At 44.2% G+C, this 27138-nt stretch overlaps 1 protein-coding gene across 5 annotated transcripts in view; it reads left to right on the top strand.

The window, feature by feature from the left end:
• szt2 (SZT2 subunit of KICSTOR complex) overlaps window positions 1–27138 on the top strand; it is a 123559-nt gene that overhangs the window by 27748 nt on the left and 68673 nt on the right. For 4 of the 5 annotated variants that reach the window (XM_082967935.1, XM_082967936.1, XM_082967933.1 and 1 more), the window contains exons 20-38: window positions 4593–4815; window positions 5026–5226; window positions 5476–5573; window positions 5847–5985; window positions 6450–6698; window positions 6895–7102; window positions 7585–7632; window positions 9089–9216; window positions 11703–11961; window positions 12372–12546; window positions 12664–12762; window positions 12920–12992; window positions 13193–13513; window positions 14188–14326; window positions 14663–14779; window positions 15028–15097; window positions 19671–19856; window positions 20081–20374; window positions 20582–21008. In XM_082967935.1, coding sequence (XP_082824061.1) covers window positions 4593–4815; window positions 5026–5226; window positions 5476–5573; window positions 5847–5985; window positions 6450–6698; window positions 6895–7102; window positions 7585–7632; window positions 9089–9216; window positions 11703–11961; window positions 12372–12546; window positions 12664–12762; window positions 12920–12992; window positions 13193–13513; window positions 14188–14326; window positions 14663–14779; window positions 15028–15097; window positions 19671–19856; window positions 20081–20374; window positions 20582–21008 — 3454 coding nt within the window. The remainder of the gene's footprint in view (window positions 1–4592; window positions 4816–5025; window positions 5227–5475; window positions 5574–5846; window positions 5986–6449; window positions 6699–6894; window positions 7103–7584; window positions 7633–9088; window positions 9217–11702; window positions 11962–12371; window positions 12547–12663; window positions 12763–12919; window positions 12993–13192; window positions 13514–14187; window positions 14327–14662; window positions 14780–15027; window positions 15098–19670; window positions 19857–20080; window positions 20375–20581; window positions 21009–27138) is intronic. The other variant, XM_082967934.1, reaches the window with a different exon arrangement.

The raw sequence follows: 27138 nt of genomic DNA, 5'->3' as shown, positions 1-27138 counted from the left end.
CTAATTGGCCTCCACATAACTCTTACAGAATTTCCACGTGGATATTGGAAATTTAATCAAAGCCTATTGGATGACAATTTGTTCTTAACTAAGAGAAGATAATTCATTATTTACTTATTTTTTTGCACAACATACAGTGCCTTGCGAAAGTATTCGGCCCCCTTGAACTTTTCGACCTTTTGCCACATTTCAGGCTTCAAACATAAAGATATAAACTATAATTTTTTGTGAAGAATCAACAACAAGTGGGACACAATTATGAAGTGGAACGAAATTTATTGGATATTTCAAACTTTTTTAACAAATAAAAAACTGAAAAATTGGCCGTGCAAAATTATTTAGCCCCCTTAAGTTAATACTTTGTAGCGCCACCTTTTGCTGCGATTACAGCTGTAAGTCGCTTGGGGTATGTCTCCATCAGTTTTGCACATCGAGAGACTGAAATTTTTGCCCATTCCTCCTTGCAAAACAGCTCGAGCTCAGTGAGGTTGGATGGAGAGCGTTTGTGAACAGCAGTTTTCAGTTCTTTCCACAGATTCTCGATTGGATTCAGGTCTGTACTTTGACTTGGCCATTCTAACACCTGGATATGTTTATTTGTGAACCATTCCATTGTAGATTTTGCTTTATGTTTTGGATCATTGTCTTGTTGGAAGACAAATCTCCGTCCCAGTCTCAGGTCTTTTGCAGACTCCATCAGGTTTTCTTCCAGAATGGTCCTGTATTTGGCTCCATCCATCTTCCCATCAATTTTAACCATCTTCCCTGCCCCTGCTGAAGAAAAGCAGGGCCAAACCATGATGCTGCCACCACCATGTTTGACAGTGGGGATGGTGTGTTCAGGGTGATGAGCTGTGTTGCTTTTACGCCAAACATAACGTTTTGCATTGTTGCCAAAAAGTTCGATTTTGGTTTCATCTGACCAGAGCACCTTCTTCCACATGTTTGGTGTGTCTCCCAGGTGGCTAGTGGCAAACTTTAAACGACACTTTTTATGGATATCTTTAAGAAATGGCTTTCTTCTTGCCACTCTTCCATAAAGGCCAGATTTGTGCAGTATACGACTGATTGTTGTCCTATGGACAGAGTCTCCCACCTCAGCTGTAGATCTCTGCAGTTCATCCAGAGTGATCATGGGCCTCTTGGCTGCATCTCTGATCAGTCTTCTCCTTGTATGAGCTGAAAGTTTAGAGGGACGGCCGGGTCTTCGTAGATTTGCAGTGGCCTGATACTCCTTCCATTTCAATATTATCGCTTGCACAGTGCTCCTTGGGATGTTTAAAGCTTGGGAAATCTTTTTGTATCCAAATCCGGCTTTAAACTTCTCCACAACAGTATCTCGGACCTGCCTGGTGTGTTCCTTGTTCTTCATGATGCTCTCTGCGCTTTAAACGGACCTCTGAGACTATCACAGAGCAGGTGCATTTATACGGAGACTTGATTACACACAGGTGGATTCTATTTATCATCATTAGTCATTTAGGTCAACATTGGATCATTCAGAGATCCTCACTGAACTTCTGGAGAGAGTTTGCTGCACTGAAAGTAAAGGGGCTGAATAATTTTGCACGCCCAATTTTTCAGTTTTTTACTTGTTAAAAAAGTTTGAAATATCAGATAAATTTCGTTCCACTTCATGATTTTGTCCCACTTGTTGTTGATTCTTCACAAAAAATTACAGTTTTATATCTTTATGTTTGAAGCCTGAAATGTGGCAAAAGGTCGAAGAGTTCAAGGGGGCCGTATACTTTCGCAAGGCACTGTAGGTACAGCAGATCCCCTTATTGTATGGGACACCTCTAAATGTACCTTTTAGAGGCCATTCAATACAATACTTGTTATTAAAACAATCAGTTTAGGTCAAAAGAGATTAGACTAATAAAGGAAATAACCGCGCAGGTAGATAGTAATGGAATCTGTACTATATATGCACAAAATAAGTTAGTGGAAAAACTAAAAGAATTGGAGGAACTTATTCAAGAACAATCAAGTGTAATTTATTACAAAAATAAAGCGAATTGGATGGAAAATTGTGAAAAATGCACTACGTTTTTCTTGAATCCAAAAATAATTTACAGAAACATGTTACAAATGACAGTTATCCATGATTCATCAAATTATATTTTGAAAGAGGAAAAAAAATATTTTAAGCATGTTTTCTTTTCAGTCTCCTCCATCTTCACTGAATGATTTTAACTGTAAGGATTTATTTCCTAATAATAATACAAATTTAAAAAAATTGACAAATGTACAGAAATACCTGTGTGAAGGCCATATTACAGAGGAGGAACTTCTTGAGGCAATTCAATATTTTCAGTCTGGAAAACATCCAAGGCTTGATGGTGTATCATACCTTTTTTATGTACTCAAAGATCCCTTATGAGTATGTTTTAATTACTCCTATAAAGATGGTAGACTTTCAGGTACTCAATAAGAAGGTCTGATTTTCATTACTACTGAAACAGGACCCATGTGGTAAGTATAAAGATCCAGTCCATTTAAAAAAACTGAAGGCCTCTTACACTTCAATGTGTTGATGCAAAAATCTTGGCAAAATGCATAGCTCATAGAATAAAAAAAAGGTTTTACCAGATATTGTTCATCCTGATCAGACAGGTTTTTTACATGGATGATGAATTGGAGATAATATACAACAATTACTTGAAACATTATGAAACATCAAAGATACCAGGCCTGGTCTTCATAGCAGATTTTGAAAAGGCGTAAAATGTATATATAAATGGCTGGACTACTTTAATTTTTGTAAATCTTTTATACAATGGGTTATGGTTATGTAAGCAACCCCAGGTGCAAAATAGTAAATAATGGTTACTTCTCAGAAGTATTGAGTTTTTAAGAGGAGTAAAACAAGACTGTCCGTTGCCTCTGTATCTATTTATTTTGGCCATCGAAATGCTAGCTATTAAAATTAGATCCAACAAGAACATGAAAAGTGTCATTGTAAGGCGATTTCTCTAGTTTTGTTTCTTAAGTCTGCAGTCTGTATCCCTTCACAGTCACATTGAAGATCTTGATTCCTTTTCTAGCTTCTCTGGGCTAAAACCTAATTATGACAAGTGTACCATATTACGTATTGGATCGTTAAAAGACCCAATGTTAACACTACCTTGTAGTTTACCAATGAAATGGGTGGATGGTGTAGTAGACATGGTATTCACATCTCAAAAAATATAAATGAACTAACCACAAACAATTTCAATAGTTTTGCAAAAATAGATTAGGTTCTGCAACCATTGAGAGGTAAATACTTGTCTATTATGGAAAAATCACATTGATTTAACTCTTTGGTCCTATCAAAGTTGACTTACTAATGGTGCTGCCTACTCCTAGATGACTTGTTTTTTTAAAATCGTATGGCAAAAAATGTCACTTTATTTGGAATGCTTAGACAGGCACATTTCATTTTGTCTATCTATATAATGAATATGAGTTTGGTGGGCTAAAATTATTAAATATTAAAGCTTTAAACCTCTCACTAAAAGCTTCACTCATACATAAATTATACTTACACCCAAAATGGTTCTCCAGTAGATTATTAAGAAAGGCTCATCCTTTGTTCAAAATGCCTTTATACAGATTACAACTTCTCATTTCCGACTAATTGAAAGTATCGCCCTTTCGTAAACAAGCCACACAAAGCTGGTTACAAGTAAAATTTTATCCTCCAGAAAAGAGAACGAATATTACAACAAATAGTATGGTTAAAATCAAAACCATTCTTTATGGATTTTTTGGCTGAAAATGATTGGCATAAATAGAAAAATATACCAGTTTAATTTGAGGACAAGAATGTTGACAGCTGCGCCATACAGGTTGCAAAATAAACGGGAAGATATTTTCAATGTACCGATTCCATGGCACATGGTACAGTATATGAATGGATACAAAAAAACAACACTTGATTCAACACATTTCAATGTGCATTTTTATCCGAAATTATTGCCACCAACAGAATGTTATATATATGGGGCATACAACAATCTTAGCTCTGTAGATTTTGCCTGCGAAGAGACAGAATCACTAGATCATTTATTCTGGTATTGCCCCTATCTAGCTTGTTTCTGGTCACAGGTTGAGGAATTGTTAAAAAAAATCTCAACATTGACTTAAAATGAACCTTACAAATAGAAGTGTTGGGCGATTTGGAAAGCCATAGTCAATCAACCAGCAATATAAGAATACTTGTAGGAAAGATGTTCATCTTTTGCTCACAACCTGTGGATACTATGCGAATAGAAAGGTAAAACATTCATGTAAACATCACAGCACAATTGCAAAAATATATGGCACATGGAAACCAAATGAGGGTGGTCTATGGTGATAAGTCGGATGGGCTGAGGTGTGGGATTAAAGAGCTTATGTTCAGTAATGTATTATTGTTATGTGATTGCTGTATATAAAAGTACCATCTATCTAAAATGTATATGTAAAATGTGTATGTAAAATGCATTTATATGTAGCAGAAAAGCTGTAAAAACTGTATCCTCCGAAAAGGGGTGGTGGTGGATGGGCTAATAAAAATATGTTTAAAAAAAAAAAATTAAACGATAGTGAATTTACGTTATCCACAGATCTTCCCCCGGGATCTGACCTGTATGTCCACCATTATGACGTTTGAGTACCTTAGCCAGCTGTGCCAGAACAAGGAGCAGGTGTACCCTCCCATTGGGACCGCTGCAGGAGAACCCCCTGCCTCTGAGGACTGCATCCACACTGTTCCCTTCCAGTTTGACCTCATCGAGCTGCTGCCCAAGTGCCAACAGATAGAAATCTTCTTCCTCACTCTCAGCAGAGGTGAATTTTATCATGTTATCATGTCCTCAAGGATCTTATTGTTAATTTCTACATTTTTGCTAAATCAAGGATTCCCTGCGACTGTTAATCCAACACCTTAGCCATTACACCAAAAAGTCCAAACCTCTTGACATGGTCACTAGGTGTTGTCGCTGCAATATTATGAAGATGGTGGATGAATGAATGAATACTTAGTTGTGTGTATTGCAGTGGAGAACGAGGAGGTGTCCCAGAGCACCCCCTATATTCCCAACGAGCTTCTGCTGAGCCTGTTCCACAGCAGCTTGCAACAGGAGCTCAGTGACCGGGAGATCCCATTGGCTGACCAGGACAACGTCACTTTCATGCATCACATCCTAGACAGGGAACGAGACGGACATGTTGCACCCTTCTCTCTACCGGTCATCAGAGGTAGGCTTTGTAAATGTGTGCCTCTGCTATGCATCTGCTTGCTCTTTGGGGTCTAGGCTGGGTGAATGTAAAGCACTTTGTGACAACGGTTGATGTAGAAATGGCTTTATGAATACATGTTGACTGACTGAAAAGAACAGAATCCTGCTAATGATTGTATTCATTGTGTAACAACATCCTATGCTCCTGCACACATTTTTTTTGTATTGAATTTTTTTGCCTTGCCATGTGGTTACTTTCCCTTGACAGAAGAGTGCCTGAAACCTCCAGAGAGACAGGACACAGTGATGTCCTTCCACACTACAGGGAGCAGTAAGGAGGTGACAGGATCAACCAGTACCCTTCAGGTAAACCTTTTAACCAATCCCCATTCTCTCATCAGGGAAATAAATCCAGAAGGTTCCTCCTTGGCATTGATATCGGTTTTATGCAGTGTATAAACAATGTAAAACCACCAGTGGACCAGAGGTGCTGTTTTGGATGTTCAGACATGGTTTACACTACCCTCTTCTTCCTCTCATTGAAACTCTGTCCACCTTGGGCAAAACATATGTTTAGTCTATTTTGTAGCACTTGTCCTCTCAGTTATGCCCAGTGAGTTTGTCCCCTCTTTCTCTCAGAGTTTCAGCAATGCAGACCTGGTGGACGAGGAGCCAGTCCCAGTGGAGAGGGATGGGTCTACCCCTCAGTGGAAGTGTTACGCCAAGTACATCAGCCCTCAACAGATTTTCCTGACCTTCCTCCCTGCCACCTTCACAGGTAGGTACCCCGCTACTGTTCTCTGTGCTCTGCTGTAGTTGTGTGATGTGTACAAATAGGACAGAGCTACCGATCTGGGGGGCTCCACTCTAGTTATAGGAATCTTATGTATTTAGGCTAGCCACCAGCCTGGCAGCATGCTAGTTTTAACTGGTTGTAATCGACATGCTTATCATCATAAAGTGGTACAGCACACAGTGCTGTGTGTTTGTAGATGTTGGTAACCCCCTACCCCCCAAATGTCTAATAATTAACCAGCACTTGTACTTGACTTACACCACCCCCCCCCCCCCCCCCCCACCTTCTAGCTCAGACTCTACTGATAGCTACGTTTATTGAGGAAAAATGTACGTTCTATGCCTGTGATATGTGCTTGTAGCACCGAGCAGTCTTAAGATGAATGCACTGACTGTAAGTCGCTCTGGAAAATGTTTGCGTTCAACGTTGTTGTGTTTTCTCTGCAGATGTCCAGATGTTGATGTCGTCTGGGCTGGAGACCGAGCCCCAGGACAATGGAGATGATGACGACACCCTGACTACCGGCAACAAATCACAGGCTGATTCTCACTCGGGCTCCACCAATGGGCTGCATGGTGGGTTGAGTAGCGGGTTGAGGTCCCCCATGCTCTCTCCTGGGTCTGGGAGCTCCACGGTGGAGCAGGACAACTGGGAGAGCCGTCTCTCTGAGCCAGAAAATGGCACCAAAGGTGCAGGTAAGTACTATAGGATTATTGTATCATTAGTCCTTTGCTACCAACATACTGTACCTTCTCACTAACCCAACCCTCTCTCTTTCTATCCCTCTCTCTCTCTCTCTGCAATAACATAATGTTACTGTTGTGAAAGGGAAGGGATGGGGCTCCCTGAGCAAATAGGAAATTACTCTCTCTCACTCACTCACTCACTCAGGTGTGGAGGAGAGGGACGGGGTGCAGTTCGCTGAGCCCCAGAAGAGAGACTTCCACATCACGTTCAGTCGCCAGGCGTCCCAGCAGAGCTCAGGGGACCTGTCCCGTCCGCGCTGCCCTGTGTATGTCTATAACTGTTCCCTGGACTCTCTGAAGGATCAGCTACTCAATCCCCACTCTAACAGGCAGCCAAGGGACATCTTCTTCAGGTACCCAGTAACACACACACACACACTGGGGCTACTGATGGGGAGCACATCTGGGTTCAAATAGGATTTGTTTTCTTTCAAATACTTTAGCTGCACTTGATTGAGGATGGAGCTTTCCCGATGCAATGTTATCACTTGAATATTCTCAGAAGTGGAAAATCCTGCCGTCTGGGACTGAGGAGTATTGAGGAGTTAACAATTTCAATTTGAACACAGGTCTTGGGAGGGGAATACAGCAGATCCAAGGCTCTATGTATGCAGCACTTTACTTTTCATCAGTTTAATCACCTTACCATCCATCATATGTGACTGACTCTTGAAACACTCTCAGTCAGAAGTCCTACCATGCCATACCCGATTATACCCTTCATAAGTCTACCCTTCACTCAACATTGGCTGCCAGCAAGCTCATTGTTGTTGGTTGAGTCCCATGCTAACGTTGTGCACCTCTGATTGTTTTCCTGTACTATGGTGATAAATAGACCTCAAGACGCTGACTCCTGGGAGATGCATCAGCAGATGAAGTTCAGGTAGCACAGCTAGCTTACTGCTGCTTCCATCATCCTGCCGCGCACCTCACCTTCCCCCCCAATCCTCCTCTTCCACCTCCCCCCATCCTCCTCTTCCTCCTCCCCTCCGTCCTTTCCTGGTGTAGAGCTGTGGTGAGATCAATCTCAATGAATCTCTCCTCAATTGCTTGCATCTTATCTCCTTGTGTCCTTCTCAAAAGACATTGGAGAAGAAGGTCTGAAGGGGGGGACCTTGGACCTCCTCCTCCAATACGGTTGAGAAGGAGGTGAGGAGAAAGGATGCAAGGGCTCATGGAAAGATGAATTGATGGGGTTAGGAGGGACTTAGGCCTGGCCATATGCTCCTCGCTCCTCCTTTTTCATACCAGGGAGAGTTTGCTCCTCCTCTCTAAGTGGGTGAGGCTGAGGCCATCACTCTCTCACTCACTCTAGGCCTGTGTTGCTATTGGGAGGTTGGTATCTGCCTCCAGATAAGACTGTTGCCTCTAGATATTTTTGACTTTATATTCATTTACATAACTGAAGGCTTGACTTCACAACGCAAGGCACTTATGTTTGCTGGAGCTCAAACTTCTTGTAGGAGGCTGTCTCTCTCTCTGCAGTCAGATACTAATGGGTGGAACTGTCCAAAATCAACATGTCTGCTGTGTGAACTGACAATATCTAACTTATTGCATGTTCCCAGAAAATCAAATTTGGTTCAGGTTTTTTTTCAAGGTTCTCTGGGGGGGGGGGGTGACTTTGTACAGACCCTACTTGATGCCATGGGCGTGATGCTTTGGAAATCTCTCCTCTAAGCCTGTGATTAAACAATTCATGTTGTTTTTTTAAATGAATAAACAAGTTCCTTTGTACTCTTTTTCTTTTTCACCTGCAAGTTCCAGGTCAAATATGGGAATTATACACTTGTGTATCATGGTACAGGACTGACCATGTGTTGATCTCCAGATTAACATAAGACACATAGTATTGACATATTGGATACACTTTCGGAGAGGTTTTATTTCCCCCTTGTTAAAAAGCACGCTTCGGAGCTCTGTTGTTCTGTGACCGCTCAAGCTAATAGACTTTTAACAGCATCCTCCTCAATGCATAATGCAACATTACATGGAGCTGGACAGTGTGTTTCTTTTCTTTTCTAATGGAGATTAAATATCATCAGAGGTTTGTGTTTTTTTATGGAGTGAGATTAGAGACTGTGCGTTTGCATAGGAGACATGCGGCATGTTAACTGGGGGGTGAGATGAGATTGTGTGTTTTGAAAGGGGTGTGTAAAATAACCGCGTTATATCTGATGATGAGGCTATACTCCCTCCTTTCTATGGCTTGTATGTTTCTCCCACAGATCTACTATTGGGCTTCCTGGTTCTGCGCTTGCTCCTCTTCTTCTCTAATGGTGTTTGGGGTGTTTGTGTGTGTGTGTCCGGTGTGTGTGTCTGTCCTCTTCCTCCTGCAGGTCTCTATCTCAGGAACGCAGCAGCACCTCCTCCTGGACAGACCTGATGTCGCAGCCTCATAAACACAAGGAGCTGGCCAACTACTGCAGCCTGCTACAGGAGCACTACCACCAGTGTTACGTCACAGGTAATACACTGCTGACAGACGCGAACATTTACGGTAACGGCCTGTCAGGAGAGACCAGGTCAGAGGTGACCAGTCCAGTCTGACTGCTTAATCTGTCTGTCTAGCTTGCATTTGACCACTGCGACAGCCAGACGTCATAAATCACCCCTTAAATAAACTGCTCAGGAAATGGGATAGTGCACCTCTACCTTCTGACTCGCAAATGACTGACGCAGAGAGGAGCCCAATGGTAATGTACACTGCTTTATGGCACTGAAGGGACAAGAGATGGGCTACTGGTGCTGGGGAAAGCAGATGGGAGGAGAAGTTTATTATTGACCACAGTATCGGCTAGTAGCTGATTCTCTTCCTATTCCCTATATAGTACACTACTTTTGATCAGGGCATTGCACCCTATTCCCTATTTTGTGCACTACTGTTGAACAGAGTCCTTTCAGCATGTGACTCACCACAAATACACACACACACACACACACACACACACACACACACACACACACACACACACACACACACACACACACACACACACACACACCCGATGATAGCGCATCCAATACTACAGAAGCAAGCATAGGGCAAAGCCGTCACCTGCGTCATCCTAGTGACGGAGAAATCTGTTAGAGGAGTGTTTTAAGCTGTCATCTCAGGAATTGTTTTTAATGCTCCTTTGCAGCAGGATCTGTAAACCTCAATCAGGAGGAGAGCGACTACACAACGCACACTCACACACACTAGACACAACTCTGCTTAGGTGACATATCCGCTTCTCTCTGACAAGCCTGATGGATTTAAATTGGTCTGGCATGCCAATTTAAATATAAATATATTCACACCTTGGCAGCATCTTTTCTCTCACTGCTCACTGAGTCAAGAGGTTAACACAAAATGTATACCCTGTGGTACTGAAAAAAAGCATAACTGTTTTCGCAAGATGAATTTGATATAAACATCATCCAGATAAAAGTATTGACTAATTTGTTAGGGAATATTACAGTGCTTCAGAAAGTAATACTTTTGTTGTGTTACAGCGTGAAAATTTATTAAAAAAACATTCTCACCTATCTACACACAATACCCATGATGACAAAGTGAAAAAAATTCTTTAGAATTGTTAGCAAATTTATTGAAAATTAAATGCTAAAATATCTCATTTGCATAAGTATTCACACCCCTGAGTCACTGCATGTTAGAATCAGCTTTGGCAGCGATTACAGTCTTTCTGGGTAAGTCTCTAAGTGCTTTGCACACCTGGATTGTACAATATTTGCACATTATTATTTTGAAATTTTTCAAGCTCTCTCAAGTTGGTTGTTGATCGTTGCTAGACAGCCATTTTCAAGTCGTGCCATAGATTTTCAAGCAAATTTAAGTCCAAACTGTAACTAGGCCACTCAGGAACAATCAAAACGTCCTAGTCCTTGCTGATGACAAGCATACCCATAACATATGAAGAGTGGTACTCGGTGATGTGTTGGATTTTCCTCAAACATAATGCTTTGTATTCAGGACATAAAGTTAATATCTTTGCCAAATTTTTTGCAGTTTTACTTTAGTGCTTTATTGCAAACAGGATGCATGTTTTGGAATATTTTTTATTCTGTACAGGCTTCCTTCTTTTTACTTTGTCATTTAGGTTAGTATTGTGGAGTAACTACAATGTTGATCCATCCTATCACAGAAATTAAACTCTGTAACTGTTTTAAGTCCCCATTGGCCTCATGGTGAAATCCCTGAGCGGTTTTCTTTCTCTCCGGCAGCTGAGTTAGGAAGGACGCCTGTATCTTTGTAGTGACTGGGTGTATTAATACACCACCCAAAGTGTAATTAAGAACTTCACCATGCTCAAAGGGATATTCAGTGTCTGCTTCTTTGAGGCATTGTGGTTGAAACTGTTTTTGAAATTCACTGCTCGACTGAGGGACCTTACAGATAATCGTTTGTGTTGTGTACAGAGATGAGGTAGTCATTAAACAATCATGTACATTTTTATGTGACTTGTTAAGCAATTTTTTCCTCCTGAACTTATTTAGGCTTGCCATAACAGAGGTTTTATACTTGTTGACTCAAGACATTTCAGCATTTTTTGTAAACATTTCTAAAAACATAATTCCACTTTGACATTATCGGGTATTGTAGGCCAGTGACACAAAATCTCAATGTAATCAATTTTAAATTCAGGCTGTAACACAACAAAATTTGGAAATCGCTCATGGGGTGTGAGTGCTATCTGAAGGCACTGTTTTTTATGTGCTGACCTTGACTGAACTTAACATGGAATAGTTGGCCAGATTTGTATTTGAGAGTATAGTGGAAGGTTTTTGATGTAGTTAGTAGCTAAGATATTCCTTGCATCCTCTCTCCTCCCCTCATTTTCAGATTACATTGGAGAAGGTCCACTTTTACGTTCTCCTTTAATGCAGTTGAGGAGATAAAGACTGGATCTGAAGTGCGTGCGTGTGCATGATCGTGTTCTCTCCCCCTAGGTGTGTACCGCAGCCTGCAGCAGTCCCACAGCATCAGTTCCCAGGACTTGCTGACAGCCATGGACTACTGTGAGGAGTCTCTCCAGGAGATAGACATCACTTCCTTCCTCCAGACGCTCTGCGGACACATCCGGGTGTTCCGAGAGCGCCATGGAGACGGAGGGGTCAGGGGTCACAGCATCACCCCCGCCACCTTCACCATCGGAGAGGCAGAGGAAGACGGGCCGGTCAAGAGAGGACCCATGGCCTCCTCATCCAGGTACTACTGAGACCTACAGAGCAGTTACCCATTTTTTTAATATTTGAAGTACTCAGGGTGTGTTTGACTGGTGTGTTGTCTCTGGCTGGAGCAGCCTTCTACTTTTAATGATCAAATAAATAAAATCTAGCAATCTGGGGTTTGCACTTTTGGGACTATCCCATGTCCCTGACAAACTAAATCAAGGGCACCTGAAGTATATTACATATTTTATATACATATTTGACCCAGGTCGGCTACAGAATGATCCTCAGAATGTTATATGACCTTGGTCCAGAACTTAATTTGCAAAGAGTGTATATATACAGTACATTTGTTTGGTTTGTTTTGGTACTTGTTTGGTTCAGACTATTGATTGACGGTGCTGAATGTTGCTCTGTGAGTAAACATGACGACCTTGTGTCTGCAAGTTTTGAGATGGAGGACGTGAGTGAGGCAGAGAACAGGGGGAAGGCCTCGGCCCCTAACTCCCCCCTCGGCCTGGACGAACCCCCCGGGACCATCAGGATACCAGAGTTCCCTCTGTCCCTCCTCCGCCTTCAGCAGAAGTGTGAGGTCTACCCTGATCTGCACAAAATCATACAGGTAAACAACTGAAGGATAGATTTTGGTTGAATGGAAAGAAATTAGATGGATTATGTTATAATTTGATGCTCTTGTTAAAGAACCGTTTTAAAGCTAGCTAATGCCTGCATTCAACAGGACAAATTCATGGACATTGGTGCTCAGTTCTTCAAGACCGTGCCTTCCAATCCCCACTACTTCTACTACTGCCCACCATCATCTAAGAAAGAGACATGTGTATGTTATTTCCTATCCATTGTTCTCGGTTGGTATCCACCCCCAGGACACTGAAGAAGGCACTGGGGGCCGAAACATTGGTTCACTATTAACTAACTGGGACTCTGATTAATATAGCGTTCTTCGTCTGATTTCTATTTTTTGTTCTCTTCCTAAGGACTCTGATAGGGAAGAGGAGAGACGACTTAGTGAAGAGGTTGTCTCCGAGGCTGAGCCTGCTACAGAGGACGGTGGGGATCCTTGTATTTTAGTTGCTTGGATTGCTTGGTGTAACCCCCGCCTAAGTTCTTCTAGATAACAGTACACCAGATCATCAGATACCCTATACTCATCCTGTGCACCACAGGGAACATGTAGATAAGGATACGTCATGAATCCTGTGTACTATGTCATAATGCTGTGTACTATGTCATCCTAATGTGCACCTCAGAGAACATGTCGGGCTGTTGCATCATGATGGAGAGCGACACAGACCTGGAGGTGGAGTACCTGGAGAGGGCTGGGGGCCGGAGATCCCTAGGGACAGACGGAGAGGGGGAAGCAGGGGGAGATGGGGAGGATGAGTCCCTGTCTGACTCCAACACGGTGAACCAGGATGAGGACTCCTTCAGCATCCTAGAGGGAGACAGCCTGTTGGAGCCAGAGGGACCTCAGTCTGAGATGCCTCCGCTGTTCGTCCACCTCACCTGCTCTGTTAACATGAAGAGCTGCCACGGATCCATGCCCATAACCACGTTACCCACCTGCCTGGGTGAGTAGACACTGTACCAGACAACCGTCACAGAAGAGACACAAGCCAATAGACAGTGTGTGACTCAGACCTGGTGTTCTATCTCAAGGCCGTCAGACTGTTAAATAGCCATCACTAGCCGGCTACCACCCGGTTACGCAACCTTGCACCTTAGAGGCTGCTGCCCTATGTACATAGACATGGAATCACTGGTCACTTTAATCATGTTTACATACTGCTTTACTCAGTTCATATGTGTGTTTACTGTATTCTACAGTATTTTAGTCAATGCCATTCTGAAATTGCTCATCCGAAAAGTTATACGTTTCTTAATTCAATTGTTTTACTTTTAGATTTGTGTGTATTGTTGTGAATTGTTAGATACTACTGCACTGTTGGAGCTAGGAACACAAGCGTTTCGCTACACCCGCAATAACGTCTGCTAAAATATGTGTATGTGACCAATAAAATGTTAGTTGATAGCTTTACTTTATTGAGTTTGTCCGGCACAATGGCACCAGTGGACTAGTTCCAAAAGTGCTAAACTTTCCCGTCTGGCACTTCAAGCAGGCTCACTCCTACAGTCAAAGTATTTGAAAGACAACAAATACTATTTGACCCCAGTTCTTCTGTGAATGTTCATAATGCTATTAAATGACCTGCTGTTTGTGTTGACATGTACTGTTTTGTTACAGGTGAGGTGATCACATGTCTGGAGAATGCAGAGGCCCTGCAGGGTCTTGATCTGAATGATCTGTCTGTCACACTGGACATCTTTGTCCTCACCTTACCCCTAGAGATCGAGGGCATGCAGTCTGACTTGAGGCACAACAGGTGAGAATTTTAGATCCTATTTAATAAATATGTGGAACAAAATGAAATAACAACCCCCCCAAAAAATGCATCTGTTTGTTCTTGGATTCATTAGTGTTCATATGGTACGGTGCCCTTTGGTTAACCAGGTTTGTAGAAACATTGAAAGAACTTGGAGCTTAAACTAGGATATCAGTCATTAGGATAGGCACTCTTACCAGATACATTGTCATTGGAATGATAATGTGTAAGAGCATAACCCTGTGCTGTATACTTTCGTCAAACTGCATTTCCACATACAGTAGGATCTTTCACTAAAAGATGATCATGTTAATTAACGGGCTGCACTCTCTCCAGGTACACGTCAGAGAGCAGTGTGTCTCTGAACCGTTCTCCAGGTCAGCCCTCCTCCTACCGCTCTGATGAGGAGCTGATGGGCAACTTGGACAGCCTGAGAGGAGTAGGGGTTGACGGGTGAGTCATTAGGAAGGATGGGGAAAAGAGTAGCCTGGCTCTATATCTGTTTGTGCTGTATAGCCGTTGTCTTTTGGCTATACAGCACACACAAATCTGGGACCAGGCTAGAGGAGTAGTGGTTGTCTGGTGAGTGGTCTGAAGGGTAGGGATACATTGGGCTAAGAAAGCATGTTGAGCAGGCCTTGGCTGCCTGCATGATCATTTCACGGAGGCTACAGTAGGTCATTACTTCTTTATTTCAACAGGGTTGGAGGAGACCCCTTGGCCAAACTCCCAATTCCCCACAAACTAGCAGTGTTAGCCACCATGGATGAGGTAAGTTCAGTCTTTTTTATTTAACCATTTAACTAGGCAAGTCAGTTATGAACAAATTCTTATTTACAAAGACGGCCTACCAAAATGCAAAAGGCCTCCTGCGGGGACGGGGTCCTGGGATTAAAAATAAAAAATGAATACAATATAAATATAGGACAAACACACATCACAACAAGAGAGACAACACAACACTACATAAAGAGAGACCTAAGACAACAACATAGCAAGGCAGCAACACATGACAACACAGCATGGTAGCAACACAACATAACAACAACATGGTAGCAACACAACATGGTAGCAACGCAACATAACAACAACATGGTAGCACCACAACATGGTAGCAGCACAAAACATGGTACAAACATTATTGGGCACAGACAACAGCACAAAGGGCAAGAAGGTAGAGGCAACAATACATCACACAACCATCCACAATTGTCAGTAAAAGTGTCCATGATTGAGTCTTTGAATGAAGAGATTGAGAAAAAAACTGTCCAGTTTGAGAGTTTGTTGCAGCTCGTTCCAGTCGCTATCAACAGCGAACTGAAAAGAGGAGCAACCCAGATATGTGTGTGCTTTGGGGACCTTTAACAGAATGTGACTGGCAGAACGGGTGTTGTATGTGGAGGATGAGGGCTGCAGTAGATATCTCAGATAGGGGGGAGTGAGGCCTAAGAGGGTTTTATATATACGCACCAACCAGTGGGTCTTGTGACGGGTATACAGAGATGACCAGTTTACAGAGTGCAGTGATGTCCTTTAAGGAGCATTAGTGGCAAATCTGATGGCCGAATGGTGAAGAACATCTAGCTGCTTGAGAGTACCCTTACCTGCCGATCTATAAATTATGTCTTCGTAATCTAGCATGGGTAGGATGGTCATCTGAATCAGGGTAAATTTGGCAGCTGGGGTGAAAGAGGAACGATTTCGATAGAGGAAACCAAGTCTAAATTAGCCTGCAGCTTTGATATGTGCTGAGAGAAGGACAGTGCACTGTCTAGCCATACTCCCAAGTACTTGTATGAGGTGACTACCTCAAGCTCTAAATCCTCAGAGGTAGTAATAACACCCGTGGGAAGAGGGGCATTCTTTTTACCAGACCACATGACCTTTGCTTTGGAGGTGTTCAGAACAAGGTTAAGGGCCGAGAAAGCTTCTAGACACTAAGAAAGCATTGTTGTAGAGCGTTTACCACAAAATCCAGGGAGGGGCCAGCTGAGTATAAGACTGTATCATCTGCATATAAATGGATGAGAGAGCTTCCTACTGCCTGAGCTATGTTGTTGATGTAAATTGAGAAGAGCGTGGGGCCTAGGATCGAGCCTTGGGGTGTTCCCTTGGTAACAGGCAGTGGCTGAGACAGCAGATGTTCTGACTTTATACACTGCACTCTTTGAGAGAGGTAGTTAGCAAACCAGGCCAAAGACCCCTCAGAGACACCAATACTCCTTAGCCGGCCCACAAGAATGGAATGGTCTACCATATCAAAAGTTTTGGCCAAGTCAATAAAAATAGCAGTACAATATTGCTTTGAATCAAGGGCAATGGTGACATCATTGAGGACCTTTAAGGTTGCAGTGACACATCCATAACCTGAGCGGAAACCAGAGTGTATGCCAGAGAGAATACCAGACATCAAGAAAGCCAGTCAGTTGATTATTGACAAGTTTTTCCAACACTTTTGATAAACAGGGCAAAATAGAAATAGGCCTATAACAGTTAGGATCAGCTTGATATCCCCCTTTAAATACAGGACGAACTGTGGCTGCCTTCCAAGCAATGGGAACCTCCCCAGAAAGGAGAGACAGGCTTGGTGATGATAGGGGCAGCAACCTTAAAGAAGCAAGGGTCTAAACCATCTGACCCAGATGTTTTTTGGGGGTCAAGTTTAAGGAGCTCCTTTAGCACCTCGGACTCAGTGCAGGGAGAAACTTTGTAGCAGGGCAAGGTAAAAAAAGGGAGAAGTATCGGGGATAGTCGCATTAGAAGGGGTGGGAGATGAGGAAATGTTGGATGGGCAAGGAGGCATGGCTGAGTCAAATAGGAATCCTGACCTTATGAAGTGGTGATTAAGGAGCTCAGCCATGTGCTTCCTGTCAGTAACAACCACATCATCAACATTAACGGACATGGGCAGCTGTGAGGAGGGTTTATTCTCCGGGTCTTTAACCGTTTTCCAGAACTTCTTGGGGTTAGACCCACAGAGAGAGAACTGCTCCTTAAAGTAACTCACTTTGGCCTTCCGGATAGCCTGAGTGCACTTATTTCTCATTTGCCTGAACGATAGCCGGTCAGCCTGAGTATGCGTGTGCCGAGCCTTTCACCAAATACAATTCTTGAGGTGGATTAACTCTGCAAGATCATGGTCGAACCAAGTGCTGAACCTGTTTTTAATTCTCATTTTCTTTATGGGGGTGTGTTTGTTAACAATACCACTGAAAATATCAAAAAATAAGATCCAAGCGTGACAGAGGGGACAGAGGGGATCAAGCTGATGCTATACCATTTTACGGAGGCCAGTTCATGAAGGAAGACTTGCTCATTAAAGTTTTTTAGCGGGCGTCTATGACAAGTCAGAACAGGTCGTTTCACTGAGCAGCTGTACAACAGTGATCATTACAGAAAACACCAGACTGATACCTATCAGGATTATTTGTGAGGATAACATCATGGAGTGTAGCCTTTTCTGGGTGTTTGGAGTCATACCTTGTGGGATTGGTAATAATCTGAGAAAGATTTAGGGAGTCCCATTGCGTTTGGACTGGGTCAAGTGGTTTAAGCATGTCCCAGTTTAGGTCACCTATTAGGACAAATTCAGACTTAGTGTAAGGGGCCAAGAGAGAGCTTAGGGCAGGTAGGGTACAGGCCGGTGCTGATGGAGGACGATAGCACCCAACAACAGTCAACAAAGAGCTATTTGAAAGTTTAATGCTTAAAACCAGCAAATCAAATTGTTTGGAGACAGACTTGGTGGAGACAACCGACCACTGAATGTGATTCTTGGTAAAGATTGCCACTCCCCCACCTTTGGAAGATCTGTCTTGCCGAAAAAGCTTATAACCAGAAAGAGTAACATCAGTATTCAAAACACTCTTCCTTAACCAGTAATGACCAACACATCTGGATTGTAGCTGTGAACCCACACTTACAATTGATCCATTTTAGGTAATAAGATTCTAATGTTAACGTGCAGAAAAGCCAGGATTTTACGAGAGCAGTAATCAGTGAAGCAGATATCAGAGCACAAGTCCGAATTGGGCCTAGCAACAGTAGATGGGCCAGGGTGAGCAGGCACATTTTCAGATATAATCAACAGTAATACAATCAAGGCACGGCATAGGACAGGGAGAGCTCTGCAGTGCTGATTTATGTCATCTGAATGTGCATCAGATGGCAACAAGATCATATTGTACAGCAATTTCATCAGGTAACATGAAAATAAAGCCGGCGAGAGGTGGTTAGAATAGGATGGGAGGCCAAAAGTCCGTGTAACCAATAGAGAGTCAGAGTCCCGAGTGTGGGAACAAACAAACAGTCTGTCCCATGCTTGGGTAAAGAAAGTTTGTAGTCAACAAAGTATGCAGGAGTCATGAGGGAAATAGCAAAATGCACAATTATTTTTTTCAATATATAACGAGTTGGGGCTAGCCATTGTAAGTTCAGAGTCACTCGCCCCAACGGTGCGTGTGTGCTGGAGGCGATCGAAAGCTCGGGAGAGAGTGGCGAGTGTGGTGGAGGTACTTGTACCAGACAGGGGGAGACAGGCCAGGGCAGACGGTGAACAGATCGCCAGGTGGAATCCAAGCACCTGGAGGCAGATTTCTTGTAGAAAATGCCAGTGAATGGTCTTTGAACAGCAGGAGGGGGCTTCAGAGGACGCTTCAATCAGAGGACGCTTCAAAGACTCCTGCCACTTGTTGGGCCAAAAGGCCTCGACACCTTAGTGCTAATTGAATTTGTATCTAGTCTGTCCTTGCAAACTTGGGAGCCTTAACTCACCATTCAGTCCCCATAAAGTAAAATGTATCGTTGGAATGTACTTTATTTTTCATTGTTTTTCTTCTTGGCTTTCAAAATAGCATCAGACCAAACACAACTAGTTCCAGGTTGGAATGGTGTCCTCTGGTCTGTGCTGTTTGTTTGCTAGAGCACCCTCCATATAGCTTGGAAAAAAGGAAACCTTGGAAGCAGTAATCTCTCTGTTTAATTTGTCAAAATTAGGTTGTAGGTTTGGAGTTTTGATCTGGAGCAAAAGCCATGCTGTGGAGGGTAGCATCCTGCATATTTACCTGCCGAAAAATCCAAATGTATCTATCCTTTTGTAAAAAAAAAACATGTTGAAAAATGTGTGAGCTCGCATGCAGCTGTGTCTCTCTCTCTCTCTCTCTCTGAGGGGGGCGTGTGAATTACTTTTGAACTTGATCTCGATCTTGGAACTTCATATTGAAATTGATTCGACTTTGAGCTTGTCGACCACTAAATAGCAGGAATTCACCCTGTCACTGAGATATAGATTTCAGGCCTATTCACTCACCTCTACCTCTCCTCTCCCTGTTGCCTCTCGCTGTAGATCCGTTGGCTCTTGGAGGACGAGATTGTGTCAGCGCTGCGTCTCTCCCGGGTTATCCGCTCGTCCACGCTACAGAAGGTGGCGGATCACGTGTTTCGCTCAGGTGGGCGACCACGGTGCCACTGTGAGGTCGTTCCTCTGCAGTTTGTCTTCGGCCCCGAGCAGTCCCTGGAGAAGTTCAAAGAGGTATGGTGGGCGGGTGACCAGAAGCGGTGATAGGGAGAACTCTTTTTCTTTCATAGCAAAGATGAGTTTTGGTCCTTTTTTCTAGTGGGGTCAATTCGTTTTTCACGTTGTTAGGAACCTTACATGTGGCATACCCAAGTGCCACTCTGACGATTTGCTTTTCAATGAGGAAAATTGGTATTGAGATGGTACTGACCCTCACCCTTGAATCTTCCCATCCACAGGAGTTCCGTAGGATGTCATCCTCAGGTTATCTTCTGAATGGAGAGCAAGACAACTTCTACTACATGTCTCTGAGTAGACTCCACCCCCAGAGGATCCAGGCTGCTAAGAGGCTGTCTGAGAGCACTGTCAACCCTGAGGAGGTGGGATGGAACTCCATGATTGGACGGAACTCACAGCCAACCAATCACTGTCCTGATGTGGACGACAGCGCCAGGGCTCCGTCCAATCATGGCACACCAGGAAGAAGACCTGACCACGAAGCAGAGGTGGCGAGGGTGGAGCCAGACAGTGAGGTTTGTCAAACTTTTGGGGGGAGGGGGAGTTTCAACCTGACCAACTAGTTTATTTCCAAGCATGCTCTTTCATGGTCCTTCCAGACGGATTAAGGTCTCTTATATTTCAATTTATTTTTATGAATAAATGAAATATTTATGAATGGATTAATAAATGGAGGAATGTGTATGAATTTAAACTGAATTAATTGTTTTATGTACCTCAAGGTTCAGGGAGAAGAGAAGAAGTCTACTGTCGGGGCTGTTAGTGAATCTGTGAGTTACCCAGCCCAGGAGCCCAGCGACACCCCAATCAAACCATCCCGAGCTGACTCAGAGGAGGGCCCTAGACCCCGCTTGAGTTCAGTTGGTGCTACCTCCACTGCCGCGGGTGACAGCCCCCGGTTGAGTTCTGTTGGTGCCTCCACCAGTCGACCCCGACTGAGCTCTTTGGGCAGAGGAGGAGAGGAGATAAGACCTAGGCTGAGCTCCGTGGGCTCCACCTCCACCTCTACCGCTACAGGGGACAGCGGCCAGGCCAGCACCCCTCTGCTCCAGCCCAGCACTAGCACCGACCGTTCCTCAGAATACACCTCGCCCCCCAAGACCCCCTCCACAGTCAGCCTGGCCGAGTCGGTACAGTCCACCACCCACAGTGAGTGTCCCTTTCTCTAGACCCAGACTATATTAAGTACCTTTAGTTACAGCTGCATTGTTGGGTGGTGCTCAGTAGGGATAAAGTGCAACGGGCGGGGGGGGGGTGTTCATAGACAAAACAAAGGCCTTAAAATTTACCAAAATCTTCTCGGCCACATGTCAATAGTACCACCTCACATCAATACAGTTCAAATAGCAATACACAATAAACATGCAAGCAACCTCCCTTTAACTAAAATGTCAACCCAAATACGTCTAGCAGGGCAATAATAGTCCAGCGACTCTGAACATCAAAGGGAAGCGCATTGAAAAAAAGAAAGTCTGCTGCAGTGAAAAGCACTGGAGCGATAGAGGGAAGAGAGAGAGAGGGTCTTAGTGCAACTGCAAGCCTGAAGTCAACAGCTGTCTGTTTGTTTGTTTGTATGTCAAAGCTTCGCAACAGTGTTGCTGCTAATCCATGCGATCATTAACTGGTGCGTTCCCATAAGATAACCACGTTCTAGAGTGGTAACACCGATGATTGAGTTAAACACTTTACAAACTAAGCACGCTGAAAATAAACAAGACTTCTGCAGCATTGCACATCCCAATCAAACTGTCGCGCCAACCAAGAGCTCCCTCCCAGAGATTCGGAAGAGCTATCTTTATTTCTTCCTTTCTGACTGCTGATGTGCTCTTAAAGTGTCAGCGCACGGTGAAGGCTCCGTGCAGGATTTTGCCACACACCGCCCGCCATGAATTAACAAAGCCTGTAGAAACAGAGATGATGCAGGCTTTGGCAGGTTCATGTTCCTGCTACACAAAACCAGGGAAGTCCTCATCATCAGAGTCCTCCAAGAAGAGGTCCTGCAGGTGTTGCTTTTGCCTGCGATCCAGCTCTTCCGCCGTAGGGTAGCAGGGCTTTAGGTCAACAACCTGCACCATCCTGACATCTTCCCCAGTATCTTCTAAGTAGTTCACTGGTCCCAACTGCTGCACCACATGGTATGGACCTTTCCATCTTGAAGCTAGCTTGGCAGTGAACTTCTTGGATGCCTTTGACAGATGTGAATGGACCCAGACACGAGACTTGGGTGGGAAACACGTCTCGTCTATGTTTGTCATAGCTTCTGAGCTGTCGTTGTTTGGCTTTGATTCTGCTGGCCTCCACTCTGGCTAGTAAGGTGTGGTGGTGTTGGACTGCGTCAAACGCTGGGCAGTCAGATGAAACATTGGAACTTGGACTCTGTCCATCGGACCTTTTAGTGGTCTTCCCAGGTGGAGTTCGGCAGGAGTGACCCCAGAAATCTCCTGGACCGCAGAGTTCAGTGCAAAGCGAAACTCAGGAAGATGCTGATCCCACATTGTGTGCTGATCCCCCCACAAATGAAGCAATCATTCCCTTCAGGGTTCGGTTTATCCTCTCGGTCAGATTGGTCTGAGGATGGTAGGCCGTGGTCAGCTTGGCAACTACACCCCAGTAGGTACAGAGCTCTTTGTAGATTCCTGATATGCACTGCAGACCTCGGTCAGAGAGAATTTGGTCTGGAATCCCAAATCTGGTAAAGACCTCCCTTCACAGAATTCGAACAATGGCTGATGCAGTGGCTTTGCGGAGTGGAAACAACTCCACCCAGTGTGTGTAGTAGTCCACTACCACCTGTAAAAATTCATTCTGGGTCCCCCGGCTGGGAGGAAAATGTCCCATGAGGTCAATTCCCAGCATTTCATTGGGATGGTTCACCACGGTCTGTTGCAGTATCTCAGCAGGTCTGCCAATGTCTGGTTTGTATTTCTGTCAGACTTCACACAGTTGTACAAACTTCTTGGTATCAACCCACATGCCTGGCCAGTAAGCCACCTCCTGTAATCTTCGGTAAGCCTTAAAACTCCAAGATGGCCACTCATGGGATTGGCATGAGAAGCTTGGATCATCTGGTCACTCAATGTAGAGGGGATGAAGACGCGGTAATGGGTGCTGTGTGTTCCATCTCCTCTTGGAGTTTTGATACACTTTATCCTGAATTATGCTGAACTTCTCATTGAAGCGACTCTTCAAGTCTTCTTCAGACAGGCTCTTGTGAATCGCCATTATGGCGGCATCATTCTGCTGTGCTCTCCACACACACTCATCATCCAGAGGGAAGGAATCATCCAGACACTTAGTGTAGTGTAAGTGCTGCACAATGGAGGACAAACATTGGCAGTCTCTGTAATCTGAGAAAGGGCATCTGGTACAACATTCTGTTTTCCTTTGCGATACTCAGTGATGAAGTCAAACCTCTGAAGTCTGCTAGACCAGCGAATAAGACAGCTGTTGGTCTTGCCTGATGCTAGAACCCACTGCAGAGCAGAGTGGTCTGTGACAATGGTGAAGACCTTTGCCGTGGTCTGTGACAATGGTGAAGACCTTCGCCTCCAAGTAGTAGCTCCATTTCTCATATGCAAGAACTTCTTCTGTTCCAGGACCTGTTTGTTGAGCCAAGACTGCTCCAAATCCTGTTTGACTTGCATCCATGTACACGATGAAATCAGCATTCAGGTTAGGATGTCCAAGCACTGGAGGAGTGATGAGACTGTTTTTGAGTGCTTCAAATGAGCTTTGGCATGCAGGGGTCCATTGGAATTTCACCCCTTCTTAAGGCGGTTGAGTGTTTCGGCGACCTTTTGAAAAGTCAGTCACAAACCTGTGGTGCCATACCCAGGAAGCGCTCAACAGCCTTGAGGGATGTGTGAATTGGGAATTCCTGCACTGCTGCAACTTTGGCTGGATCTGCATGGATCCCTTCAGCATTAACCACATGACCAAGGAACTTGAGTTCTGGCAAACAGAAATTACAATTCTTCAAGGTCAAACCTGCAGCCTTTAGTCTTTCGAGGACTGTATGTCTTGCAGATGATCCGCGTCAGCGGAGGAGTAGATTATGATGTCATCCAGATACACAAGACAATTTCTTCCCCTCAGATCTCCCAGGACAGTCTCCATCAACCTTTGGAAGGTTGCTGGAGCATTCTTAAAACCAAAATGCATGACTTTGAAGGAGTACAAACCAGCAAGGGTGACAAAGGCAGTCTTGTCCTGACTGGCGGAATCCATTGCCACCTGCCAATATCCGCTGTTCAGATTACTGAAAATGGATGCTCCTACCAGAGAATCCAGTTTGTCATTGATGTTCGGTAGAGGGTAAGCATCGCTTTCTGTTATGGCATTCGGTTTCCTGTAGTCTACACAGAATTGATATCCACTTTATTTGGAATCAGGACAACCAGAGAAGCCCATCCAGAAAAAGAAGGTTCCACAACTCCATTCTCCAACATGCTTTTGAGCTGTTCATTGAAAATCTCCAGTTTGGCGAGGGACAGCCTGTAGGGATGCTGCTTAATGGGGACTTCATGCCGGGTATAGATGTGTTTTGAAGACGGTTGTAAGAGTACAGAGCTCACTGTTCATCTCCAACATCTGGGAGAGCTGCCACCTCTCGTCCTGACAGACATGCCTGTTCCACTGCTTGTTTGATGTAGAAATCAGCATCAGGTTTGCTTTTGCTCTCGAATAGAAGGGGGGTACGGTTGTAATCAGGGTGATAGCCAGGTTCTCTGGCTTCACTGGTGGAACTTGTTTTTGTCTTTCTCTGACTTTGTCATCATCTTTGACTTGACCTAGCCAGGACTCTGAATAAGGTAGCAGGCTCCAGCCTGAAATCAGTCCATTTCCAGGTTGAAATGGATGAGGCTGGGAATGGTCAGAGCACAGCCGATAGGATGGTTCGGACATCGAGATGGTCAGTCCACTGAAGGACAGGAAGTCCAGGCCAAGGACTACAGCAAATGCAAGGCTCGGATCTGAAAGAATAGCCACAGGAAGGTTAATAGTCTCATCGTGCTGCTTTATTGTCATATCAATCCAGTGGTAGGTTCTCCATTGGCCAAGTACAATGGTCCTTCCTCCCAAGTTCAAAGCTCCTCATGAGGTAATGCCATGTTTTGCCACAGGGCCTCTTGCATCAGGGTGTAAGTTGCTCCTGTGTTGATTATGGCCTTCCTTCTCCAGTTCCTAACAGTCAGAGGAACCAATAGTTGTTACGGAATAGGAATACGACAGCTAGTTGTGCTGTCTAAAGGCTTCACGGTGGGCATTAAGGCCGACCCAGTTGTATGCAAGCCACCATGCCTGTCTAGACTGTCGGTCTTCCTTCTGTCCTTTCTCACCTTTTCCTGAATCCTGATGCTGGCCATAGAGGGGTCAAGAACCTAGAGGATGTTGGACTTTACACCTCCAGCACATCACTGGACTTTTGTCTTGGATCTTGGGCACAAATAGCTGAGACTGTTAAGCCCCAGGAGAGTTATGGGGATACCGGGATGAGGGAGTTTGGAGGTGGTGCTTCCAGTCCTTCTCAAACTGAGTCCCAAGACGCACCAGATCATCCACATTCTGCACACGTTCCCGAAAGATGACTGGCAAAGCGGGGAACCATGTTCTTAAGAATGAGTTTGACCATCTCCTGCTCAGTAATGTCAGCTTTCCATCACTTACATAGAACTCGATAGAAGGCAACGTCCCGTATTGGCTCTGCTTCACACTGGACTCTGTTACGAACCCGTTCTGCCAGTTCAGAGGAAGGCTGAGAGGAATATTTTTTTGAAACTCCTCCCAGGATGACACATGTTCACGGGCTATCTCCCACCAGACTCTTGCTGTACCATGGAGAACACTGCGGAGGGTGTCAAGAACCTCCACGTCAGTAAGGGGCCGGATAGAAAGGAAATCATTACACTTAGATAAGAAAAACTGTGGATCTGGGCTGCCAAAAGTGGGGAGAAGTAGTTTGATAGGGAGGGAGCTCTCTAGAGGAGGCATGACAGTTGCAAGTGGTCTTGGGGAAACAGGAGTTCTGTTTAACAGTTTCTTAAGAGGGTTTTTTGTAGTGCTACCTGTTCCTATTCTCTTAATGGCAGAGCCTGAGGGAAGTGCAGAGGATTTGTCCAGAAGGGAAAAACACTGCATTACCTCCTGGTATAGCTCCTCCAGTTGAAGATCTGTGACCTTCTGTGCTTTTTCCATCTCATTAAATGTCTCCTTTTTGAGCCTGTTCAATCAAAAATCGTAGTTCCCCTGTGAGAGAATTGTCCTCCATAACCTCTTTCAGATAAGAACACACTCCCTTCACAAAAGAGGCTGACTCCTCTGCTTTCTGTTTTTGTTCCTCCTCAAGATAGGTGATTGTTAGTTTGATTGTTAGTTTCTATTAGTGTTTTGAAACTTTGTATTTTTCTTTGAATATCCTGCTTCAGAGAATCTTGTTGGTTTTCCTCCATTTGACGGGGGAGGTGAGCCATCCACTGCACATCTTTCTGATGAGCCTCCACACTTTCACTGAGTTTGCGAATGGCATTCTCCTGCATTGTCAAACTATGATTGGTGTGTGTCCATTGTTGTTCCATTTGTCCAGTGAGCACAGAGACACCTCTCCCAGTCTGTCTGGGCAGGGTAACAGGAAGTGGTTGAGGGGAGGGTAATGGTGGAGAAGTTATAGGTGAGCCAGAAGCCTGAGGATAAGGGCCAGTGCTTTCCAACTCCATTACACCACCGAGTCCTTTCCCGGTCATGATTACTATTAGGTGTGTCCACATTGGCACAGTATGGGGTGCCAACAAAATACATGATACAACTTTGTGTCGGTGGTGTCATGGGTGCTTCTCTTCAAATCCCTGTTTGGGCGCCAATTCTGTATTGTTAGAGAGGGGTAAAGATAAAGATTTTGTTCGGGCGCCAGGCAGGTATTAACTACCAGACACACACATCAGCAGAAGAGACTGCCTAGAGTGTAGCCTGTTTGCCAGATAGCCAGTGGAGAGAAAAGATAAGACACACCATATAAAACACACATCACAGCACAGGGGTAACTCATCCAATAATACCTCATATAATAATAGCAGAGCAATTTAACGGCAACTTTGTAGAAACAATTTACAAGAAAGAACCCAGTCATCAACATTAGAGGATTTGCAATAATCTGTATTATCTCCCAGTGGAGTGCAGAGGGTATGGAACAAGGGAGGGAGGGAGGGGGGATGTTCATAGACAAAACAAAGGCCTTAATGTCCAAAATCTTCTTGGCCACATGTCAATAGTACCACCCTACACC

The sequence above is a fragment of the Salmo salar genome, chromosome 23 (assembly GCF_965601325.2).
Source record: "Salmo salar chromosome 23, fSalSal1, whole genome shotgun sequence".
Classification (NCBI taxonomy): domain Eukaryota; kingdom Metazoa; phylum Chordata; class Actinopteri; order Salmoniformes; family Salmonidae; genus Salmo; species Salmo salar.
Note: the sequence above shows the minus strand (reverse complement) of the source record. Positions and strands in the feature narration are given on the sequence as shown.